Source organism: Pangasianodon hypophthalmus, chromosome 27 (genome assembly GCF_027358585.1).
Source record: "Pangasianodon hypophthalmus isolate fPanHyp1 chromosome 27, fPanHyp1.pri, whole genome shotgun sequence".
Taxonomy (NCBI): Eukaryota; Metazoa; Chordata; class Actinopteri; order Siluriformes; family Pangasiidae; genus Pangasianodon; species Pangasianodon hypophthalmus.
In genome coordinates this window covers 18231558-18253948 of record NC_069736.1, presented here as the reverse complement: position 1 = coordinate 18253948, position 22391 = coordinate 18231558, and the positions used below count along the sequence as shown (strand labels likewise).

The following is a 22391-nucleotide window of genomic DNA, read 5'->3' as shown; positions in this document are numbered from 1 at the left end:
GGGAGAGAGAGGGAGAGAGAGAGAGACGGGGGGAGAGAGAGAAGGACAGACAGACAGAGAGAGAGAGAGAGAGAGAGAGAGACAGACAGACAGGGCGGGAGGAGAGAAAGACAGAGTCAGAGATGGAGAGAGATGGGGAGGTGGAGAGAAAGACAGAGAAAGAGACAGAAAGAAATAGAGAGATGGAGACAGAAAGAGAGAGAGATAGAGACAGAAAGAGAGAGAGATAGAGACAGAAAGAGAGAGAGAGTGAGGGGGTAGAGAGAGAGTGAAATGGGGGAGAGAGAGAAGGACAGACAGAGAGAGAGAGAGAGACAGAGATGATGAAATGGTACGTTAGTGAGGTGTGATGGAATTGATTTGAATCTGCTGTTACTCTGTGTCTCAGTGAGAAGAGTCTCCACACACACACACACACACACACACACACAGTGAGGAGAGTCTACACACACACACACACACACACACACACACAGTGAGGAGAGTCTACACACACACACACACACACACACACACACACACACACAGTGAGGAGAGTTAATTAGTGTGTGTTGTGTCTCTGTGTGACGACACAGCAGCAGCTCTCCACTCGGATAAGAGGCTCACTCTCTCTCTCTCTCTCTCTCTCTCTCTCTCTCTCTCTCTCTCTCTCTCTCTGTCTCTGTCTCTCTCTCTCTCTCTCTCTCTCTCTCTGTCTCTGTCTGTGTCTCTCTCTCTCTCTCTCTCTCTCTCTCTCTCTCTCTCTCTCTCTCTGCTTCTCTTCCATTTTTTCGATCACTCCCATGTTTTTGCTCTCTTTAATTCTCTTTTCCTTCTCTTATCTCCCTCTGTCATACTTTTTCACTTTCTCTCTCCATCTTTTATTCGTTTTTATTCCCTCCTGTTTTTATGCGTAACAGATGAAACACTGAATAAATGAATAATAAAATAAACTGAAGCTGATGAGAGAAAAACAAGAAAAAAACATTTCTTTATTTCCTTCTTATGTGTTTTATTATTTTATTTATCTGTTTAGTTCTTCATTCTTCTTTCTGTTTCTCACTCTTTCTTCATTCCTCTCTTCCTCTCTTCTCTATTTTCCTTTACTTTCTTTCTTTCTTTGTTTGCATTTTTCTATCTTTCTTTTTTCCTACTATTTCTTGCCTTTTTTCTTTTTTCTCCTTAATTACTTATATTTTTAATTAATTTAAAGCTTTTGTTTTTCTTTTCTTCCTTTTATTAGCTCTTCATTCTTTTATTTCTTCACACGTTTTCTTTCCTTCTTTCGTCCTCTTCACCTGTTAGTTATTTTTTACCTTTCCTCTCCCAGTTTAGATTTACTTCTTTCTTTCTTTCTTTCTTTCTTTCTTTCTTTCTTTCTTTCTTTTATTGCTTCTTTTTCTTCTGTTACTCCTTTTTTTTAGTTCTTTATTATTTCTTTGCTTGTTTTTTGTTTGTCCTTCTCCTCTTTATGTAGTCATTAATTTTGACTTAATTATTTTTGTCTTATTTATTTATTTAATTGTTTATTGATTCGTTCTTTCTTTCTTTCTTTCTTTCTTGGTGCTTTTCATCACTTTTTCTTCTGCTTTTTATTTAGTCATTACATTTATTTATTTATGTATTTATTTAATGTTTGATTTATGTATTTTTGTGTTTATTTCCTGTTTATCAGCACTGCTACATGAAGTGAGTGTTATAATTCTGACAGTGCTGTAGCAGAGGGACGGTGTGTGTGTGTGTGTGTGTGTGTGTGTGTGTGTGTGTGTGGTTAAGTGAGAGTTGTTAACAGTATCTAGGGAACCTCAGTAGGCTCCCTATAGTGGAACACATACGGAGTGTGTGTGTGTGTGTGTGTGTGTGTATTTCATGTTGTTATGGTGATGTGATGATTGGACTTTGTGATTCCGGCCACTGGTTGTCGTGGTAACAGTCTCTAGTGAAATAGAAATACAGTTCATCTGTATTATTGGCTGCACACACATGCACACACACACACACACACACACACACACACACACATGCACACACACACACACACACACACACACACACACACACACACACGTGCACACACGCACGCACACACACACACGTGCACAATAGGAAATATATTCGAAGCTCATTATTTTTAGTGAATTAATTATTGATGACGGTGTGTCTTAAACTTTTAAAGCTTCTCTCTCTCTCTCACAGACACACACACACACACACACACACACACACACACACACACACACACGGGCTCTGATCTGAGCGCTGTTATGATATCTGCCTCATTAATTTTGACGCTTCTCAGCCCACTGGATTCATGCCTGTGAGGGAAAGTGTGTGTGTGTATGTGTGTGTGTGTGTGTGTGTGTGTGTGTGTGTGTGTGTGTGTGTGTGTGTGTGTGCGCGCACAGCTAGAAAATTATTTCAGCTGTGTGAAGTGCTGCTTATGCTGTGAGGAAAAAAGTTCCACTTGTTTCAGTAGAATAAAAAAAAAAAAAAAAAAAAAATGGCGCTGTCACCATGGCAACGCTGACACAGCTGCAGGCGGCCATTTTGTGTAGCTTCGCTGTTTCCATAAAAACCATGTAACAACGTGCAGGAGGACTGAACATAACTCACTTTAAACCACACATTAGCCACAGATATCACTTTTATACAGCAGAGATCTTACAGAAGACGATATTTTTCATTTTATTTTTAATTCTGGTGATTAGCGAGCGAGTGAAACGAGTTAGCTAACGTTCGCACGAGTGAATGAAGTTTTCCAAGCGTGAGCCGCCTGCACGGCATCTACTGTAAAGACTAATTAACATCTTATTATTATTTATTTCACCTGGTTTTATGAACAATAAGATAAATAAACAATAAGATAAAGATATGTTTTATGCCGTTATTGTTACGTTTTACTGGGAAAAAAAACCCGCATGGTGGCAGAAGGTTTAGAGGTTCAGTCTCTGATTTAAAAAAAAACAAAACAAAACATGACAATAAATCAATAAAATAAAATTGAAAACTGCCTCCTTTGAAGAAAATTATTTTGACTTTTAATAAGTAATAAACAAACAAGCAAACAAACAAAATAATAAAAAAAATTAAACTAATTAAAACAACCCTGAATGAAGATGTATCCCATTTTATATTAGAAATAAAAATAAATTAATTAATTTAAAGAGGTGTTTGTGTGTTTGAGATGCTGTTATTGTAACTTTTTACTGAAAAGGAAGAACGTTAATTCCGTCAATGATTAAAAATACAAGATAGATAGATAAATAAATAAGACAAACAAATAACAAATAAGTAAAATATATATATACATATATATATATATATATATAAACAAGTTTTAAAAAATAGCAAAAAAAAAAGATTAATAAATGATTCAGAATAAACAAAAACCCTCTATAAATCTGTGTCCCATTTTTTGAGCAGAAATAAAAATAAATTCGTGAAGTTTGTTTGTGTTGCATTTGTGAAGGTTAAGAGAGAAAACGTGTGATGTTCTGTTTTATTAAACTGAATTAAAACATTTTTCTCATGTTTCTTTTCTTTCTTTATAAATCAAAAATAAATAAATCATAAATGAACTAAAACAGAAAAATTTATTTATTTATTTATTTGTAATTATTTAAATCAAACAAAAATTGAAAATAAAACGAATAAAACTAGAAAAAGTGAGAGTTTCAAATCATGTAACGAAAAAATTTAATAAATTGAATAAATAAATTAAATCAGTGTAAGACCTCACATTTGCTGAAACGTCTGTGTATGCGTTGTGTGTGTGTGCATGTATTTGTGTCTTGTGTGTGTGTCTGTGTGAGTGTGTGTTATATGTGTTATGTGTGTGGTGTATGTGTTGTCTGTGTGTGTGTGTGTGTGTGTGTGTCTGTGTGTGTGTGTGTGTGTGCGTTTGAGTGCAAACCCCGAGCGCTGTTCAGACGACTACAGAGATTTTTTAAAAGACTGAATAAAGCGCGTCTGCAGCCTAAAGGTCTTGATGTTGGATTTATATCCGCGATTCCGGAATCCGGAATTCCCTTCAGGAATGTTGGTGATAGATGGAGAGGAAATGGACGGAAGAGTCTGAGTTTTAATATTATCATATTTTATTAATAGTTTTTTAATAATATCACAGATATAAAGCTGACACTCAGGTCTGTGTGAGTGTGAGTGTGTGAGTGTGTGTGTGTGTGTGTGTGTGTGTGTGTGTGTGTGTGATATTGATGATGTGACATTAATGAAGGTGATTATTTGGGTATAAATACAGAAGGTTATAAATAATGCAGCTCGCAGTGCGGGGGTGGAGTCACCGTCACTCACTCGCTAATAAACCTGTACTGTAAACAATTCATCATCACACACACACACACACACACACACACACACACACACACACACACACACGCAAGCACACACACACATACGCACGTACGTATGCAAACACTTATACACACACACATGCACACACATATGCAAGCACATACACACACACGCACACACATGCGCAAACACACGTACGCACGCACGCAAAAACTTATACGCACACACACATGCAAGCACATACACACACATACACACGTACGCAAACACACACACGTACGCACGTACGTATGCAAAAACTTATACGCACACACACATGCAAGTACACACACACGCACACACACACAGTCTGTTCAGTAAAAAACCCTGATGTAATCAGATTGGACAGTGACTCAAAAATAAAAACATGAATTAATAATAATAATAATAATAAGTTATTAGTTCTTCAGGTTTATTCCTCTGTAATTACACTGTAATAACACGTGAATAATTGTGTAATTACACTGTAATAATGCGTGAATAATTGTGTAATTACACTGTAATACAAATATTATAACACAAAGTATTTTACAATATCTCATAATATTGCAGTTTATATATAACACTCATACCTTTCTTTTTCTTTTCATCGTTTTCTCTCTTTATTAATCAGTGTTTAATCATTTTTCTTTCATTATTGTGTTTTTCTTTCTTTCCGTTTCCTGCTCTTTTTTCGCTCTGTCTTTTTTTAATGTAGTGTTTCTTCTATTTATAACTGTATATATATCATCTGTATTTATTTATTTATTTAATTGCCTTTTCGCTCCCTCTTCCTTAGTTTTCATCCCTCAGTTTTTCTTTCTTTCTTTTTCATGTTCTTTTTTTTAGTCATTTTTACATAATTATTTTCTTGTCTTTCTTTTTCTTTTTTCTATTTATTAATGAATTTATTTATTTTTCTTCGTTTTTTCGTCTGTTGTTTCTTTATTCTGCTTTTCTGTTTTATTTTACTTCATTTTTCTTTTCTCTTTTCTTTTTTCTCTTTGTTTATTAGTTCTTTTCTTTCTGTATTAGGTTTTAAATTTTTTTTGTTATTTCTTTGTTTATTTTTATTTATCATTATTCTGCACTTTTTTCAGTCTGTTTGTTGTACTTTTTCTTTTTTCAGTTTTTTCCTCTAATGTTTCTTTCTTTGTTTTACTTTCTTTGTTTTTTTTTTCTCTTTTCTCTTAATTGTTCACTTCAATTTTTCCCTGATCTTTATTTCTCTCTCTCTCCCTCGCTTTATTGCGCCTTTAATGATTTTTTTCTGCTGTTATTTCTTCTTGTGTTTCTCTTTGCTTTCTTTTTTCTACTCGTCTGTAGCTCCGCGTCCTGAAAGTTTTCAGGATAATAAAATAATAAACAGCACTAACTCCATATCCACATCTACAACCTAAGAGTAGGTCAAAGGTCAAAGGTTGAAGGTCAACTGTCATTATCAAGTGCACTTACTACATCATGTTCACATCTGCGACTGCGCTACAATTATCCTGTGTGTGTGTGTGTGTGTGTGTGTGTGTGTGTGTTCTGCTTCACTTTGAGTGTTAAGCGAGCTGACAGGTTCAGAAGGTTGGGCTTTTAGCTCACATATCACACTCTAAATGGCCATGATGGGGGGAGAGTGTGTGTGTGTCTGTGTGTCTGTGTGTGTGTGTGTGTGTGTGTGTGTGTCTGGAGCCAGAATTAGCAACTCTTGAGAAAAGCCCTCCAGTATAAACACTGACAGAAAGCTTTTAGAGAGAGAGAGAGAGACTGAGAGAGAGAGAGAGATAGAGAGACTGAGAGAGAGAGAGAGAGAGAGAGAGAGAGAGTGAGAGAGAGAGTGAGAGAGAGAGTGAGAGAGAGAGAGAGAGACTGAGAGAGAGAGAGAGAGAGAGACTGAGAGAGACAGAGACAGAGAGAGAGAGAGAGAGAGAGAGAGAGATGGACAGACAGAAGGATGGACAGACGGTTAGACACATGAACAGATGTTTAAATGAACAGACCTAATATCGACTCCTCCCTGCTGCCCGGAGCGAACCCTCTGGAAGTTCTTCTGTTTCCTCCTTGTGTGTGTGTGTGTGTGTGCGTGTGTGTGTGTGTTTGTGTGTGTGTGTGTTTGTGTTGCTCTCTCTCTCTCTCTCTCTCTCTCTCTCTTTTTCCTGGCATCAATAATCCACTTCCTGTCACAGTTGGTATGATGATGACCTTTGTGATACTCTGCCCCGCCCGCAACCCGAATATCCGCAGGTACACACAAACTGTGTGTGTGTGTGTGTGTGTGTGTGTGTGTGTGTGTGTGTGTGTGTGTGTGTGTGGGGCCTGTCATGTTCCTGGAACACAAGAAAATGCCAACAGCGAGACGTAAACCTCACCGACCCGCACTTACAAGTTTGTGACAGTTGTTTTGTTGTGTGTGTGTGTGTGTGTGTGTGTGTGTGTGAATATAATCCTCTCCCTGGAGAGAATATGATATGATATGATATGATATTCTTCCCAGCAGTCCGACTGTACGAATAACACTGTTGCCAAACACTAATGCAGCCTGTTACACTCAACATCATCTTCATGAAAGACATGTGATAAATAAGGAATAAAGCAGTGTGTGTAGGTGTGTGTGTGGGTGTGTGTGTAGGTGTGTGTGTAGGTGTGTGTGTGGGTGTGTGTAGGTGTGTGTGTGTAGGTGTGTGTGTGTGTAGGTGTGTGTGTGTGTAGGTGTGTGTGTGTAGGTGGGTGTGTGTAGGTGGGTGTGTGTGTGTGTGTAGGTGTGTGTGTGTAGGTGTGTGTGTGTGTAGGTGTGTGTGTGTAGGTGGGTGTGTGTGTGTGTGTAGGTGGGTGTGTGTGTGTGTGTGGGGCGGGGGGTGCAGTTATAGGAAATTACTCAACAATGGCATGGTGTGATGAAGTTGAGTTATTGTTAGAATGAGAGACAGACAGATTGATGGACAGACAGACCGATTAATGGATGAATAAATGGACAGACGGACAGATTGATGGATGAATAAATGGACAGACAGACAGACAGATTGATGGATGGATAAATGGACAGACGGACAGATTGATGGATGAATAAATGGACGGACAGACAGACAGATTGATGGATGAATAAATGGACAGACGGACAGATTGATGGATGGATAAATGGACAGACGGACAGATTGATGGATGAATAAATGGACAGACAGACAGACAGATTAATGGATGAATAAATGGACAGACGGACAGATTGATGGATGGATAAATGGACAGACAGACAGACAGATTGATGGATGGATAAATGGACAGACAGACAGACAGACAGATTGATGGATGAATAAATGGACAGATGGACTGATTGATGGATGAATAAATGGACAGATGGACAGATTGATGGACAGATGGACAGACTGATTGATGGATGAATAAATGGACAGATGGACAGACTGATTGATGGATGAATAAATGGACAGACGGACAGATTGATGGATGAATAAATGGACAGATGGACAGACTGATTGATGGATGAATAAATGGACAGACGGACAGATTGATGGATGAATAAATGGACAGATGGACAGACTGATTGATGGATGAATAAATGGACAGACGGACAGATTGATGGATGAATAAATGGACAGACGGACAGATTGATGGACAGATGGACAGACTGATTGATGGATGAATAAATGGACAGATGGACAGACTGATGGATGAATAAATGGACAGATGGACAGACTGATTGATGGATGAATAAATGGACAGACGGACAGATCAGAATCAGAATCAGAATCAGAATCAGAAGGAGCTTTATTGCCAGGTGTGTTTACACATACGAGGAATTTGTTTTAGTGACAGAAGCTCCACAGTGCAACAGAATGACAGCGACGAGACAAGACACAGACAATAAAAAGTGAATTGATGGATGGATAAATTTACAGACAGACAGATTGATGGATGAATAAATGGACAGACAGACAGCTGGACGGATGGATAAATGAACAGACGGACAGACAGACAGATATTATATTGTTATATTAATCTGCCAGCGTTCGTGGAACTGCATTAAGTTTATTGATTTCCATAATGGATGAAATGTTAATGTTTTAAAAGCAGCAAGTCATCGAGATGCAAATATTCATCATGGAGGTTTTTAAATCAAAAAACAGCTGGAACACTGTTCTAACACACACACACACGCACGCATGCACGCACACACACACACGCACACACGCACGCACACACACACGCACGCACGCACGCACACACACTTCTGCATGTCCATTCGCTCATTTTCAGTAGGGGCTTTATATTTTTATTTTTTTGCTCAGGATAACGCTGGATCCGGAGTCTTTCCCGGGAACGCTGGGCGTGAGGTGGGAATATATCCGGGCTGGAATGCCAGGACACCACTGTGGCTGTGCGATATGACTGTTTTATATAATATTGCTGTTGTGATCAGTTCTGTTACAATACACTTTTCTGTGATAGATTTTTATTAAATTTACATAATTTGAATAAATCCACGTTATTGGTCACAATAGATGACCTGAGACCTTCTCTGTGGTTTAAACAACTCATTTATTTATATTTTAACAAATACAAGCAACTACATTTGTTAGAAAATAGAAAAGTGCAAGTAATAATAACTGCGGGAGTGTGTGGGATTAAAAAAAAACAGTCCTACACACACTTCTGTTTCTGAGTGGAATTCTGTTTGTGCAAGTTTCTGTCGAGCAAGTTTTCTGTCTGTGTGTGAGGTGTGTATGTGAGGAGCATGTGTGTGAGGTGTGTGTGTGTGAGGTGTGTATGTGAGGAGCATGTGTGTGAGGTGTGTGTGTGTGAGGTGTGTGTGTGAGGTGTGTGTGTGAGGTGTGTGTGTGAGTTGTGTATGTGTGTGAGGAGCATGTGTGTGAGGTGTTCGTGTGTGAGGAGCATGTGTGTGAGGTGTGTGTGTATGTGTGTGTATGTGTGTGAGGTGTGTGTGTGTGTGTGTGTGTGTGTGCAAGGTGCAAAAGTAAAGGTTGGTATCCAGGGTTGAAAATGTCCGTGGGTGAAGTGGATTCGGAATATCTCAGGAATCTTAAAGAGGCAGGGAGGAAGAAGGCTGCGGAACATGTGGAGGCTGCAGGTGGGTGAAATGAGAAGATGAGAGGTGGGGAGAGGAGAGGAGAGGAGATGAAGAAAGGAGAGGAGATGAGAAGAGAGGAGAAGAGAAGAGAGGAGACGAGAGAGCAGAAGAGAGGAGAGGAGGAGAAGAGAAGAGAGAAGAAGAGAGGATGTTTGATGGTTTGAGGATTCGATGGAGAAGAGAGGAGAGGAGGAGGGAGGAAGAGAGGAGAGGAGGAGAAGAGAAGAGAGAAGAAGAGAGGAGAGGAGGAGAAGAGAAGAGAGAAGAAGAGAGGAGAGGAGAGAGCAGAAGAGAGGAGATGAGAGGAGAGGCGGAGGGGAGAAGAGAGGAGAGGAGGAGAAGAGAAGAGAGAAGAAGAGAGGAGAGGAGGAGAAGAGAAGAGAGAAGAAGAGAGGAGAGGAGAGAGCAGAAGAGAGGAGATGAGAGGAGAGGTGGAGGGGAGAAGAGAGGAGAGGAGAAGAGAGAAGAAGAGAGGAGAGGAGGAGAAGAGAAGAGAGAAGAAGAGAGGATGTTTGATGGTTTGAGGATTCGATGGTTCAGTCCTCGGTACTTCAGTAGAAGTGTTCCGCTCTTCTGTCAGTCGTAGTAGGCGAGCGGATTTTTTTCCCCAGAAAATAACATGATAAGTAGTGCAGTATGTCAGAGCCCTTTACATTTGTGTGTGTGTGTGAGAGTGTGTGAGAGTGTGTGAGAGTGTGTGAGAGTGTGTGAGAGTGTGTGAGAGTGTGTGAGAGAGTGTGTGTGTGTGTGTGTGTGTGTGAGAGAGAGTGTGTGTGTGTGGGTTTGATCTTTCCTCTCACTCATTATCTGCTGTGAGAGACACACCTCGCAGTCTGTTTCTGCCACTGTCATCTTTAATTGGTCGAGATTCGTCAGCCAATCAGGGCCGAGCTGTCTGAAACACAAAGGCGCTTGACACATGGCCACGCCCACTTTTAATTAGTCATGCATTTTTCTCACCAGCCAATTAGTGACAAATCAAAGCCGATGCTCACTAACGAGCTTCTGACTGTCAAACTTACATCACACTTCAACATCAGCATATGAATATACTCTCTCTGTCTGTCTCTCTCTCCGTCTGTCTCTCTCTCTCTCCGTCTGTCTATCTGTCTGTCTCTCTCTCTCTCCGTCTGTCTATCTGTCTGTCTCTCTTTCTCTCTCTGTCTCTCTCTTTCTGTCTGTCTCCAATCGCTCACACACTCCACCTTTATTTTCTGTCTGATGAAGTGTGTGTTTGGGTTAAAGGTCACAGAGAGGTCAGGGTTAGGGTCCATTATGTCCAGACATAGGTATTAAGTAAATACTTAAGTGTGTGTACGTGTCTACTGATAAAGGAGTGACATTTCTGATGATGGATGTGTGGGCGTGTCCCAAACCACACACCCTATTCACTATATAGTCCACATAAACACCTTCATCAGTCCACTGTGGGCGTGTCCCAAACCACACACCCTAGAAATGAGCATTGATGGAACATAAGGAGTGGACGAGTGCTTCCTGTTCACTCACAGTGAAGCTGATAACGAGTGCTGCAGGATGTGACAAGTGTGTGTGTGTGTGTGTGTGTGTGTCTGTGTGTTTGTGTGTGTGTGAGAGAGAGAGAGAGTCTTAAAAGTGTGAAGTCTGTGCAGTTTAGATGGCAGGATGTTAGAAGCGAGAAAGCACTGAGATCGGAAGAAGAGAGGGGTGAACTCAAGGGCAGTGTGTGTGTGTGTGCGTGTGTGCGTGTGTGCGTGTGTGCGTGTGTGCGTGTGTGTATGAGGATGCTGCTGAAAACGCTGACATTAATTGTATTTCTGTTATCTATAAAGTGTGTGTAATGATATGGTATAAATTTCCGGTATGATCATCATTATAGTATCATGGTCTGTTGCTAGGCAACTGGATCACGCATGCTGAGCGTACGCTAGTTAACAATTAGCACACCGCTGTTACGTGTCTATATGTGTGGACGATATAAAGACATAAGTACGGTGAAAACGTGACAGAACCATCCGGAACATCTACATTTCCCTCAGATCTGTTCATTAATCAACAAGAAAAAAACACGCTAACGATGTAAATAACGTAAATCTGATTTAGCATCGAGCACTAAACCAATCTCACTGCGGTTCCGCCATTTTGAGAAAATGTTAACATAATAAAACTCTGAGCTTTAGTGTGGAAGTCACATGATCACATCTGAACGCAGAAATGATATCCAGTTCATGTTATTTACAAGGGAAATGATGTCATCATCTATAGAAATTAGCATGATATTACCTTAACATTGTAAATATTTGAGCTTTAACTAGCTACATGCACGCAACACTTGTTCTATTAGCTTACATGTTTACGTAACATTTTTATTATTTTTATTATTATTATTATTATTATTATTATACAATCTTAGTTTGAAATTATTTGAAAGGTTGAGTAATTCTTTGCTAAAACTACCTATACTCCAGGACTTTACTGTTAAATAAGCTAGCTGGTGTTACCACAAGGAAATGGAGTACGTTAGCTAAACATGAATAGCTAGCTAGCTGTAAAACAAGGGAGTAAATATAGCTAGCTTGGAGGTCATGAGCTAAAAACAAATAACTATGTAGCTAGCTAGCTTGGTAGATGCAACATGTAATGATAGGTTGTATAAAAAAGTTTAAATGTTGTAGTTTTTCTTTTACTGTTAAATAAGCTAGCTACGACAAAGAATTGTTTGCTAAATGTGAATAGCTAGCTAGCTGTAATCCAGGCGTAGGAATCTTTTGGATATTTACGGATTGTTATGAAATTATTGTTTTGTTGATGTTGATTGACTGATTATGTTACTATAGCAACGCTTACGTGTGGATTGCGATGATCTCGTCTCTGGAGAATTTTTCCTGAAACTGATATTGATTTTTGTGAGAGTTGACACTGCGTCCATCCCGTCTTTATTTTCTCCGTTTATTTTTCCACGCCGTTATCTCCTGCCTGACCGTTTCTCCTTCTCAGCATCTCCTTATCTCTTCATCTCGCTGGTTATCTGTCCATCTCATCTTTCCTTTGTCCTCTAAACGTGAGCGTCTGTCCTCCGTCTGCGCTCGTCAGCAAGGTGCCAATCTCTGAATATGATCGAGTCGAATGAATCGCTTCAAAAAAAGAGCCAAAAGATAAATGAATCTTTCGGGTTTTTTTTCTCTTTTTGTCAAAACTGGCAAGGCGAATAATTCCAAAATTAAAACTAAAACGTAAAATAATTTTATTTGTTCTTCACATCCTGACAGAGACATTTACATTTTCACTCTAAACTTGTCACACTGTTGGGGAAAAAAAACCCCTCTTTATTTAAGCGCATGTTACGTGAAATCAGAACCAAATGTATGCGCATGTGAGAAGCAGCGTTTAGTGTCAGCGTTACCGATGAAGATGCGAGACGTGTCAGAGCGGAGCGATCAGTTCGTGTTCGTTTGGCATGCTGGCTCAGTGTTCACGCTTGTTTTTTGGTGTTGTTGCTGTTGTAAATTATTTCTGAGTCAGCAAAAACGTCTCACAAACGTCCCCCGAGAGCTGAAAGCGGGAGAAAGTGAGTGGCGGAGTGTTCGCTTGAGTCTCTGGAGTGATGAAGACACCAAACTGCTGACGTTTGAAACATACTGTAAATTACTTTAATAAAAAAATCTGAATTAAGGAGACAGTTATTTAACAGTTGATGCTTTGCATTAACGTTGCTTTAACATTTAACATTATTTACTGCGTAAATTAACAAATGAACAAATGTTAGCCTTCCGCATTAATAAATCATAAATAACATTAATTAACATGTTATTAATGATTAATTGACGTTTGTTTAAATGTTAGTGAAATTCCGCTGCATTCCTCTGTAGGACTAAAATTTGCATAAATTAGCATAAATACAATTTATAACATAAATGTTGATACTTTACTCGACTCTCCTCTCTGGGTGTAAATATTACTTACGTCATTAAAACTTACTTCAGCTTCACTTGGAAGTTTTGCGAGTTAACAGCTGCAAACTAACGTAGTTACATCGTTAACATTATTTATGTACACAGTGTATTAATGCTAAAATTTAACGTTTGTTTATTTGTTTAGAAATGTTAAACAATATGATAAAATGAGCAAATGTTAAACGTCAACGTAACAGCGTTAATCAACACATTACTACTTATTAATTGATGTTTATTTAATGTTAACGAAATCCATCTGCATTGACTGTCGAGTCGCTCCATGACTACAATTTGCATAAATTAGCATAAATTAAATTACACCATGTTTATAATGAAAATTTAATGAACTTGCTGCCTCACTTCGGAATTTTATGGGTTAACAACAGCAAACTAACGTAGTTACGTTATTTTACAATGTATTAATGCAGTTTGAGATTGCTTTAATATTTGTTAACAAATGATAATGAAAATTTTGTTAAATTAATGAATTAACAAATATTCAGTGTTATTTAGCATTAATAGATTGTAAATAATGTTAATAACGTAAACAGCGTAATTCTACGCATTATTTATGCATAGACTTTTTTTGGAAGAAGAAATGTTGCTTCATTTCCCTTTTTTTCTTTTTTTAATTCTTAAAATTTGCCATCAAACCTAAAAACTAAGTAGAGTTAAGTTAACTTTAGGTTTGTTGAATTAGCTAGTTAGGTTTTGTAAGTTAGCATGTTAAATTAGCTAGCTAGTTTTGTTTTCATTGCTAATGTGCGTTAGCATTGTTTCAGACGGGGGTATTAAATATTAACTCACTTCGAGTTAGCAGAATATTTTGCTAACGAATGGTTGATTAGCGAACTAGCGAGTCCTGCAGGATCGAGCGCGATGAACTTGGTCAGCTCTTTTCGCTAAAATATTTACTTTCTAATCCTGAACACGTGACTGTGTTTAAATGTCGATAATCTTTGACTTTCACTCACGTAAGTTTCGTACTTTTTTCCACCCCTGCACAGGAGGTTATTAATAGCTAGCTAGCGAGGTTCCAGAGCAGTCGCGACCAATCAGGAGTCTTTGCAGTAATGATGATGTAACATTGCTTAATCATGTGATGTTCGGAGAATTTATTTTGTTGAATTTTGTTGTTTTAACTGACACATTTTCTCTCTGTCTCTTTGTGTGTGTCGTCTTCAGAGTGTGTGTGTGTTTGTGTGTGCTAAAGCGGCAGTGTGATTTGGAGTGTGGGAGTGTGTGAGTGACGGAGTGTTTGGGACACTCTGTGAGAGTGTGATTGTGTGAGTGTGTGTGTGTGTGTAGGTGTACGCAGACATGGATGAGAACGTGTACCAGTCCTTATCTCGTCCTCGGATGGAGCTCAGCTACTCCAGCTCTTCTGAGGAAGAGGACGAGGCCAGTCTTCGTCACAAACACTACAGAGACTCTCGCGCTCACTCACACACTCACACGGAGTACGAACCCGACCGCAGGTTCACCTACAACAGCCACAAAGTGCGCAGGAAACCCCACGACATCACGGCCAAGGGTGAGTGTGTGTATACATACGCACACACACACGCACACACACACACACACACACACACGCACACACACACACACACACACACACATACACGGGGAGTTACTCAGTGATGGTGTGCTCTGTACTGCATTCAGCAGAGGAACATTTGTTTGTTCTCTTGCCAATGGAGACCCAAATTTCAGAGCAAAACACAAACAAACAAACAGACAGACAGACAGACAAAAGCACCAGCAAAGAAAGAAAGAAAGAAGAACATGAAAAAAGGAAAAAAGAAAGAAGGATAGAAAAGAAAGAATGAAAGACCCAAATTTCAGAGCAAAACACAGACAGACAGACAAAAGCATCAGCAAAGAAAGAAAGAAAGAAAAAAAGAAAGAAAGAAAGAATTAAGCGAAGAAAGAAAGAAGGAAGTGAAATAAATAAGAAAGAAGGATAGAAAAGAAAGAAAGAAATAAAGAAAAGGAAAGAAAGAAAAAAGAAAGAAAGAAAGTAGTGAAGCAAATATGGAAAAAAGAAAGAAGCATAGAAAAGCAGTAAATAAGAAGAAAGAAAGAAAAGGTCAAAGAAGAAAAACAAGGATGCAGAACAGAAAGTAAGAAAAATGCAGGCATCTCACACACACACACACACACACGCGCGCACACGCGCACACACACACACACACACACACACACACACACAGGTAGATGGTGTGCATTCAGCAGAGGAACATTTGTTTTTTTCTCTTGCCAAAGGAGACCCAAATTTCAGAGCAAAACACAAACAAACAGACAAAAGCATCAGCAAAGAAAGAAAGAAAGAAAGAAAGAAAGAAGAACATGAAATAAGGAAAAAAGAAAGAAGAATAGAAAAGAAAGATTACCCACAATGCACCACGCTGTGTTAGTGTCTGATCTCTGTACTGTAACTGGTACAGATTACCCACAATGCACCACGCTGTGTTAGTGTCTGATCTCTGTACTGTAACCGGTACAGATTACCCACAATGCACCACACTGTGTTAGTGTCTGATCTCTGCACTGTAACCGGTACAGATTACCCACAATGCACCACACTGTGTTAGTGTCTGATCTCTGTACTGTAACCGCTACAGATTACCCACAATGCACCACGCTGTGTTAGTGTCTGATCTCTGCACTGTAACCGGTACAGATTACCCACAATGCACCACGCTGTGTTAGTGTCTGATCTCTGCACTGTAACCGGTACAGATTACCCACAATGCACTGAGGCGTGTTAGTGTCTGATCTCTGCACTGTAACTGGTACAAATTACCCACAATGCACTGAGGCGTAAGTAGAGAATGGAGAATTTGGACACTTCACTTTATTCTGCTAATACACTCCTAAAGTGTGTAGCATCATATTACAAATATGGAGGAAAAGTGTGTGTGTGTGTGTGTGTGTGTGTGTGTGTGTGTGTGTTTGTGTGTGTGTTTCCAGTCAAATGGTACATGCAGAATGAAGAAGCCATTCTCTTCCAGTTACCACGGAAACAGGGAGATGAACTAAAGAGTGTCAGATAGAGAAAGATTGAGTTTGTGTGTGTGTTGTGTGTGTTTGTGTTTGTGTGTGTGTGTGTTGTCTGTGTGTCGTGTGTGTGTGTGTTTGAAGGATGAGCAGAAAGCTGTGTGTATGTAAGCAGAAGTTGGGGGTCGCCATGGTGATGAGCCCATCCTTCAAACACACACACACACACACACACACACACACACGGACTGTTACCTTTCTGAGAAGAAAGTTTGGTCAGATAGAAAGAGAGGCAGTGAGGAGAAAAGAAAGAAAGCAAAGAAAGTAAAGAGCGAACAAAGAGAAATATAAAAAGAAAGCTGAAAAAGTGAAAGAAAAAAGAATGAATGAATGAACAAGTGAATGAAAGAACGATAGTAAGAATGAAAGAAAGAAGGAACTAAAGAAAGAAAGGAACTAAGAAAGAAAAAAAACAAAAGAATGATCGAATGAAAGAAAGAAAGAAGGAAAGAAAGAATGCAAGAAGTAAAGAATGAAAGACAGAAAGAAACAAAGAACAACAGAATTAAAGATGTAAGATATTTAGTCCAAGATGGAAAGCAAGAATGAAGGAAAGAGACAGAAAGAAGGATGGAAATAATCAATAAAAGATAACTAGACAGCTCTCTCTCTCTCTCTCTCTCTCTCTCTCTCTCTCTCAGAATCGGCTGCTTTTCCCGATTTCCAAACCGAACTCCACTCGGCCAATCAGGAGCTTGCGTACCCAGGCGGCGGCTCGCTGGGCGTGGCCTCAGATCCTGAATCGGTGGGAGGAGCTTCACCTGACCACGCCCTCCGCCTGTGGATGCAGGAAGTGAAGTCGGAGCGAAGTTCTCGTGCCTCGAGCCGGGCGAACTCGCTCCTCTCTCTCACTGACACGGAGCAGGAGGGACGGGGCGAGCAGGAGAACGACAACGGTGAGGGTGTGTGTGTGTGTGTGTGTGTGTGTGTGTGTGTGTGTGTGTGTGTATTGATCTTGTTCATGGATTATTCAATCACTCAATGTCAAGGATACACTGGCGACTACCTGCGTGACTCTATATGCATACTTATGAGTGTGTGTGTATGTGTGTATATGTGTGTGTGTGTGTGTGTGTGTGTGTGTGATTGATGAGGCTGAGTTTCTCGGGATAAGTGAGCAGTCATCCAGGATTTAGATAACACTGAACAGCCACGAATGATAAAAATGTTAATATGATAACGTGGTATGTTAATGAGGCATGAATATTCATGAGTGATATTATCATACTGACTGATTCCCAGCAGCAGTTGCGCTAAACTCCAGCGTGATGCTCGATAAACAATTCCAAACTGAAATTCTGACCTTCACAAACTCGCTAATAAACTCCAGAAGCAGCTTTCATTTCTATTTCCTTCAGCATATTTAAATATTAAACAAATCTAATGTTTTTAAATATGCATTAACACCACGCACACACACTTCTTACATCAAGGTCCTGGAAAGTCCTCGGGTTATTTCCCACATTGTCTCACACACAAAGACTCGCTGTGAGAACGAGAACGTTTATACAGACGAAAGAATTATTCATTTCATATTTCACCTGCTGAAGTAACTAATAATAAAATACAAAACCTTCATCATACAAAAGTAATTAAAATAATGCTAATAATATGAATAATTATAAACGTTAATAATGCTGTGCTTTAACCTGCTGAATTAACTACAGTTTATAAAAATATATGCAAAAAAATTCAACCTTCAACCTGTAAAATGAATTTTAAAAATTATCGCACGGCATCAGGACAAAGGAGTCTAATTAAACCTAAAAAATGTGGATCTGGCAACCCTGCAGTTCAGTCTCTATCATTTATATATAAAGTTCTCTGTTTTCTAAAAGGAAGAATTCAGTAAAATTAATGATCAGTCATTCTGAATAACTTTTAAATACTTTTTCTTTGTCTCTCATGTTTATTTATTTGTTTGTTTATTAATATATGAGTTTAAAAAAGACTAGTTTGAACATTTTTTAGCGAAACCTCAGCGCACAAATCGAAATATTGTGATTAAAAACAAGATGTAATGAAAACATCAGAGCTTTAAAACGGTCAGTGCTTTTAAAATAAATTCTATAATGTAATTTTCTTTAAAAAAAAAAAAAAAAAAGGATTTATTTTTAGAAATCTGCTGCTCAAAAAGTCATCAGTTAAAACCCTGCATTTAAATTAACCCATATATGGATTTATTTTTATTTATATTAATATATTCTTATATCCTTTTTGTTTTTTTTAAAGAATAAGTTCACTGAGATGATTTAAAAAATAAAAAACAAGATCTACAATACAAAAAGAAGTTTATTAATAATATATTTGTATGTATAATTAATATTAATTATATATTTATAACTCTATATTTTTGGATATTAATTATTAAAATGATTTACTACTTAATGTTAAGTATTTATTAGTAAAAAAATGCCAGATTATTCTCACTGTGTTTGCTCCAGTCTTGTTTTGTACATTTATTCTGTTACATAAATAAATTAATTCATTAAAAAAGATTTAAAAGAAAAAGTATGAAGCAGATTATTAGCTCGCATGCTGATGTTCCAGCCTAATTAATAGCACATATTGTAATTAAAATGAACCTGATCCTCAGAGATTATAAACTCTAATTAACTCGGGACGTTTTTAACTTCAGACTGAATGTCCTCAGTAAATCACAAATTTGGTTAAAATATGGATGGAATTAAAATGATAAAATAATTGTGATAAAATATTTAAAAAAAACTTTAATCCTGAGGCAGAAGAAGGAAAATGACAATCGTGCAAAAAGTTTTTTTCTCTTCTCTCATTGTATATTTTTAAATCCGGGGGGACGGCATGCGATTACACAACTCCTCAAACTGAGCCCTTTTTAAAACACACACACACACACTCACACACACACACATGCACACAAAATCAATATAGACTTTTATAAGGTTTTTTTTTTTTCCTTTTCCAAAAAAATTGATGTTTGTTGTTCCAGACCAGTGGTCCATAATCCTACTACTCTGGTAGATGTATATTCATTATGTCTAGGCATGTGTTTGTGTGTGTGTGTTTGTGTGTGTGTTTGTGTGTGTGTTTGTGTGTGTGTGTGTGTGTGTGTGTGTGTGTGTGTGTGCATGATAAATGGGTCGAGATGAGCAGATAGAAATTAAAGCCGAAACAATTACCTGACTGATGGGAGGAGAGAGATTCACGGGAGAGACGGATGAGGTGTGGGACGCTGCGTATTTAAGATTATATTAGAAAAAAACGAGCAGTGATTGGTATCCCATAATGCCTTTCTCCTTCTCTCTCTCGTGTGTGTGTGTGTGAACTCGCCGTGAGTGTGTTGTGTGCCGGTTTCTGTCTGTTTGTAATTCATCAGCGGCTCTGACAGTAGCGCAGGTTTATATTAATGCGCTAATACGTTAATACGTTATCGTTTCTATAGCAACCGCTCGTTCTCAGGGACTCGTACAGCCGCTAATAATAAACGGATTAAAAACAAACCGTGTGTAATCGTTGACCATCTTCAGGAGGTTTTTTGTGTGTGTGTGGTTTCTCAGTTGCAATTATTGGCCTTAAAGAGGGACTGATGAGGGAACGACAGTTTATACGGCTGCTATAACGCAAGTTACGCTGTAACGTACAGTTCAGTGCAGAAGTCTTAAGCTCATGTAAAGAAATGCTGTAGAGTAAAGACGCCTTCAAAAATAATGAAATTAAATGTTTCTACATTAAAAAATAATCCTATAAAGAGCAGTAAACAGTAATAAATGCAACAAAGTCAGTATTTAATGTGACGATCCTTCACTTTAAATAAATAAAGCAGTATCTGAGGTGCAGTGTGTGCAGTTTTATAAGGAAATGAGCTGGAAGTGTTACTGAGCATCTTGCAGAAGCAGCCACAGTTCTTCTGGAGACTTTGACTGTCGACTCGCTTCTTATTTCTGCAGCGAAACCCAGCAGCCTTCATTATGTTTTTATCTGAAAAGTGTCTCTTATGGAATCTGCTGCTTTCTTTACTGACATACAAACATTTTTCTGGAACGTTTCATTTTGTGCTGGAAAACTAATGTTTGGAATCTAAAATGTTTTTGGACTGAATCAATAATGTAGAAGTCAGAAAATAAACATCTATAACAAAGTTTGTACTAAAAAAAAAAAAAGGTGCCAAGACTTTTACACAGTGCTGTAAGTAACATGTTTCTCAGAACATTAAAAGTAACTACAACATGGACTGAGTTTCTTCACCGCTTTCTGAACGCAGCATTAGCACGCAAAAGAGAAACGCGAGCTGGCTGATCAGCGAGCTTGATATTGTTGCACTTTTTTATCCCGGTGTGTCAGCTCACAGGCTGGAGAATTGTGCTGTGTGTGTGTGTGTGTGTGACTATCTGGTCTAACAGCTAAGCCCCTGGTGTGTAAATGCATCAGGCTTTTTACTGTCAAAGTAAAAGCTCTAGTGACGTGCCTCGGCTCCGTGTGTGCGCATTTCGTTGAGAGTGTGTTTGTGTTTGATGCGACTTTCACACCTTCATTTTCCACTGCAGAGCCCCTCCTGAATTGTGTCATAGTGTGGAACAAACCCACACACACACACACACACACACACACACACTTGAAAACCTGTGAGTCGATGTATGTGTGTGTGTGTGTGTGTGTGTATACGGGTGTATCAACAACCTACACGCGTAGCGATGCCATCTGTGCTACTGTAAATCCTATTTCTGCTGCATGAGACATGACGGCGCATGAACCCCGGTGAGATCCGAGAAAACTCCTCCTTTGTCTCTCTAAACCCTTTTCCAGTGACATGGAGCTGCTTCGGTTCTGCACTTAACGTCTTTTAAGAACCTAATTTTCATGTTATCAGATGTGGGCGGTTTCCGAGTGCACGGTGTAACCATAACAACCACAGTGGAAGATCTTTGGAGCTGACTAATCTGGAAACATTTCACGCTTTTTCACCATAAAAAGAACCGGCGCTCAGCCAGCAAACTTCTTCCCAAAATCTTCAGCGGAGTTACTGATGGCAGCGCTAATCATCAATATAATCAAAAACTGTACTAAAACTCATGAATCTTTTTTTTTTAAAGGTTTGACGATAGAGGGCAAGTTATGTTTATATTTTTTTTACACTTCAGGCTGGAAAACTTTCAGGTCTGATTAAGTAATGCAGGCCAGCTCTTTAAAAGGTTCTCTGGAAAACTGAAGAAAAGTTCCTGAACCAGGGATGCTGGTGGAAAATGAGAATCGTTTGTCCTAGTCCCTAGTTGCTAAGAAGACAGGCTGATTTTCAATATTGATTATATGAGTGATAATGCCTTAGGGATCTGTCCTCTTTTACTGGGTATCTGTCCAATTCAGGCTTAGCCGTCTCCGTGATCTGGCACTTATTTTGAAGATCTGGCTTAAAATATCTTGTCCCTACTGACTTAGAGATCTGGCCCTTTTTTAGCATTATAATCTTGCCCCTTCTGTCCTAAAGATCTGGTTCCTTCTGGCTTAATCATCTGTCCTTCTCTAGTTAGAGATCTGGTCCCTTCTGATTAAAAGATCTGGTCACCTGTTTAAGATAAAGATCGTCCCCTTTCCTAAAGCTTTGACCCCTTCTGTCCTAAAGATCTGGCTTCTTCTGCCTAACAGATCTGGTCCTCTTTGAGTTAGAGATCTGGCCCCTTCTGACTTAGAAATCTGGACCCTTCTGCCCCAAAAGTCTGGTTCCTTCTAACCTAAAGGTCCGCCCTCTTCTGCCTAAGAGATGTGGATCCCTTTGACTTAGAGATCTGGCCCCCTTTTTGTAACCTACAGATCAGGCCCTTTCCTCCTTAAAGCTCTGGTCTCATATATCAGGCCCCTTCTGACTAAGAGATCTGACCCCCTCTGACCTAAAGATCTGGCTCCTTCTGACAGTGATCTGTTTCTGTCTTGCCTTAAAGATCTACTTTTGTGGATCTCTTTTTTTATGACTTAATCATTGCACCTCTCTTTTTGCCTTAGAGATTTTCCCCCTTTTCTGAATCTCTCTA

The 22391-nt window shown here is 38.9% G+C and overlaps 1 protein-coding gene across 1 annotated transcript in view; it reads left to right on the top strand.

Moving 5' to 3' along the window:
• The window catches only part of tenm1 (teneurin transmembrane protein 1), a 142293-nt gene that overhangs the window by 29026 nt on the left and 90876 nt on the right, over window positions 1–22391 (top strand). The window contains exons 2-3 of the mRNA XM_053230361.1: window positions 14515–14863; window positions 17031–17285. Coding sequence (XP_053086336.1) covers window positions 14650–14863; window positions 17031–17285 — 469 coding nt within the window. The 5' untranslated portion in view covers window positions 14515–14649. The remainder of the gene's footprint in view (window positions 1–14514; window positions 14864–17030; window positions 17286–22391) is intronic.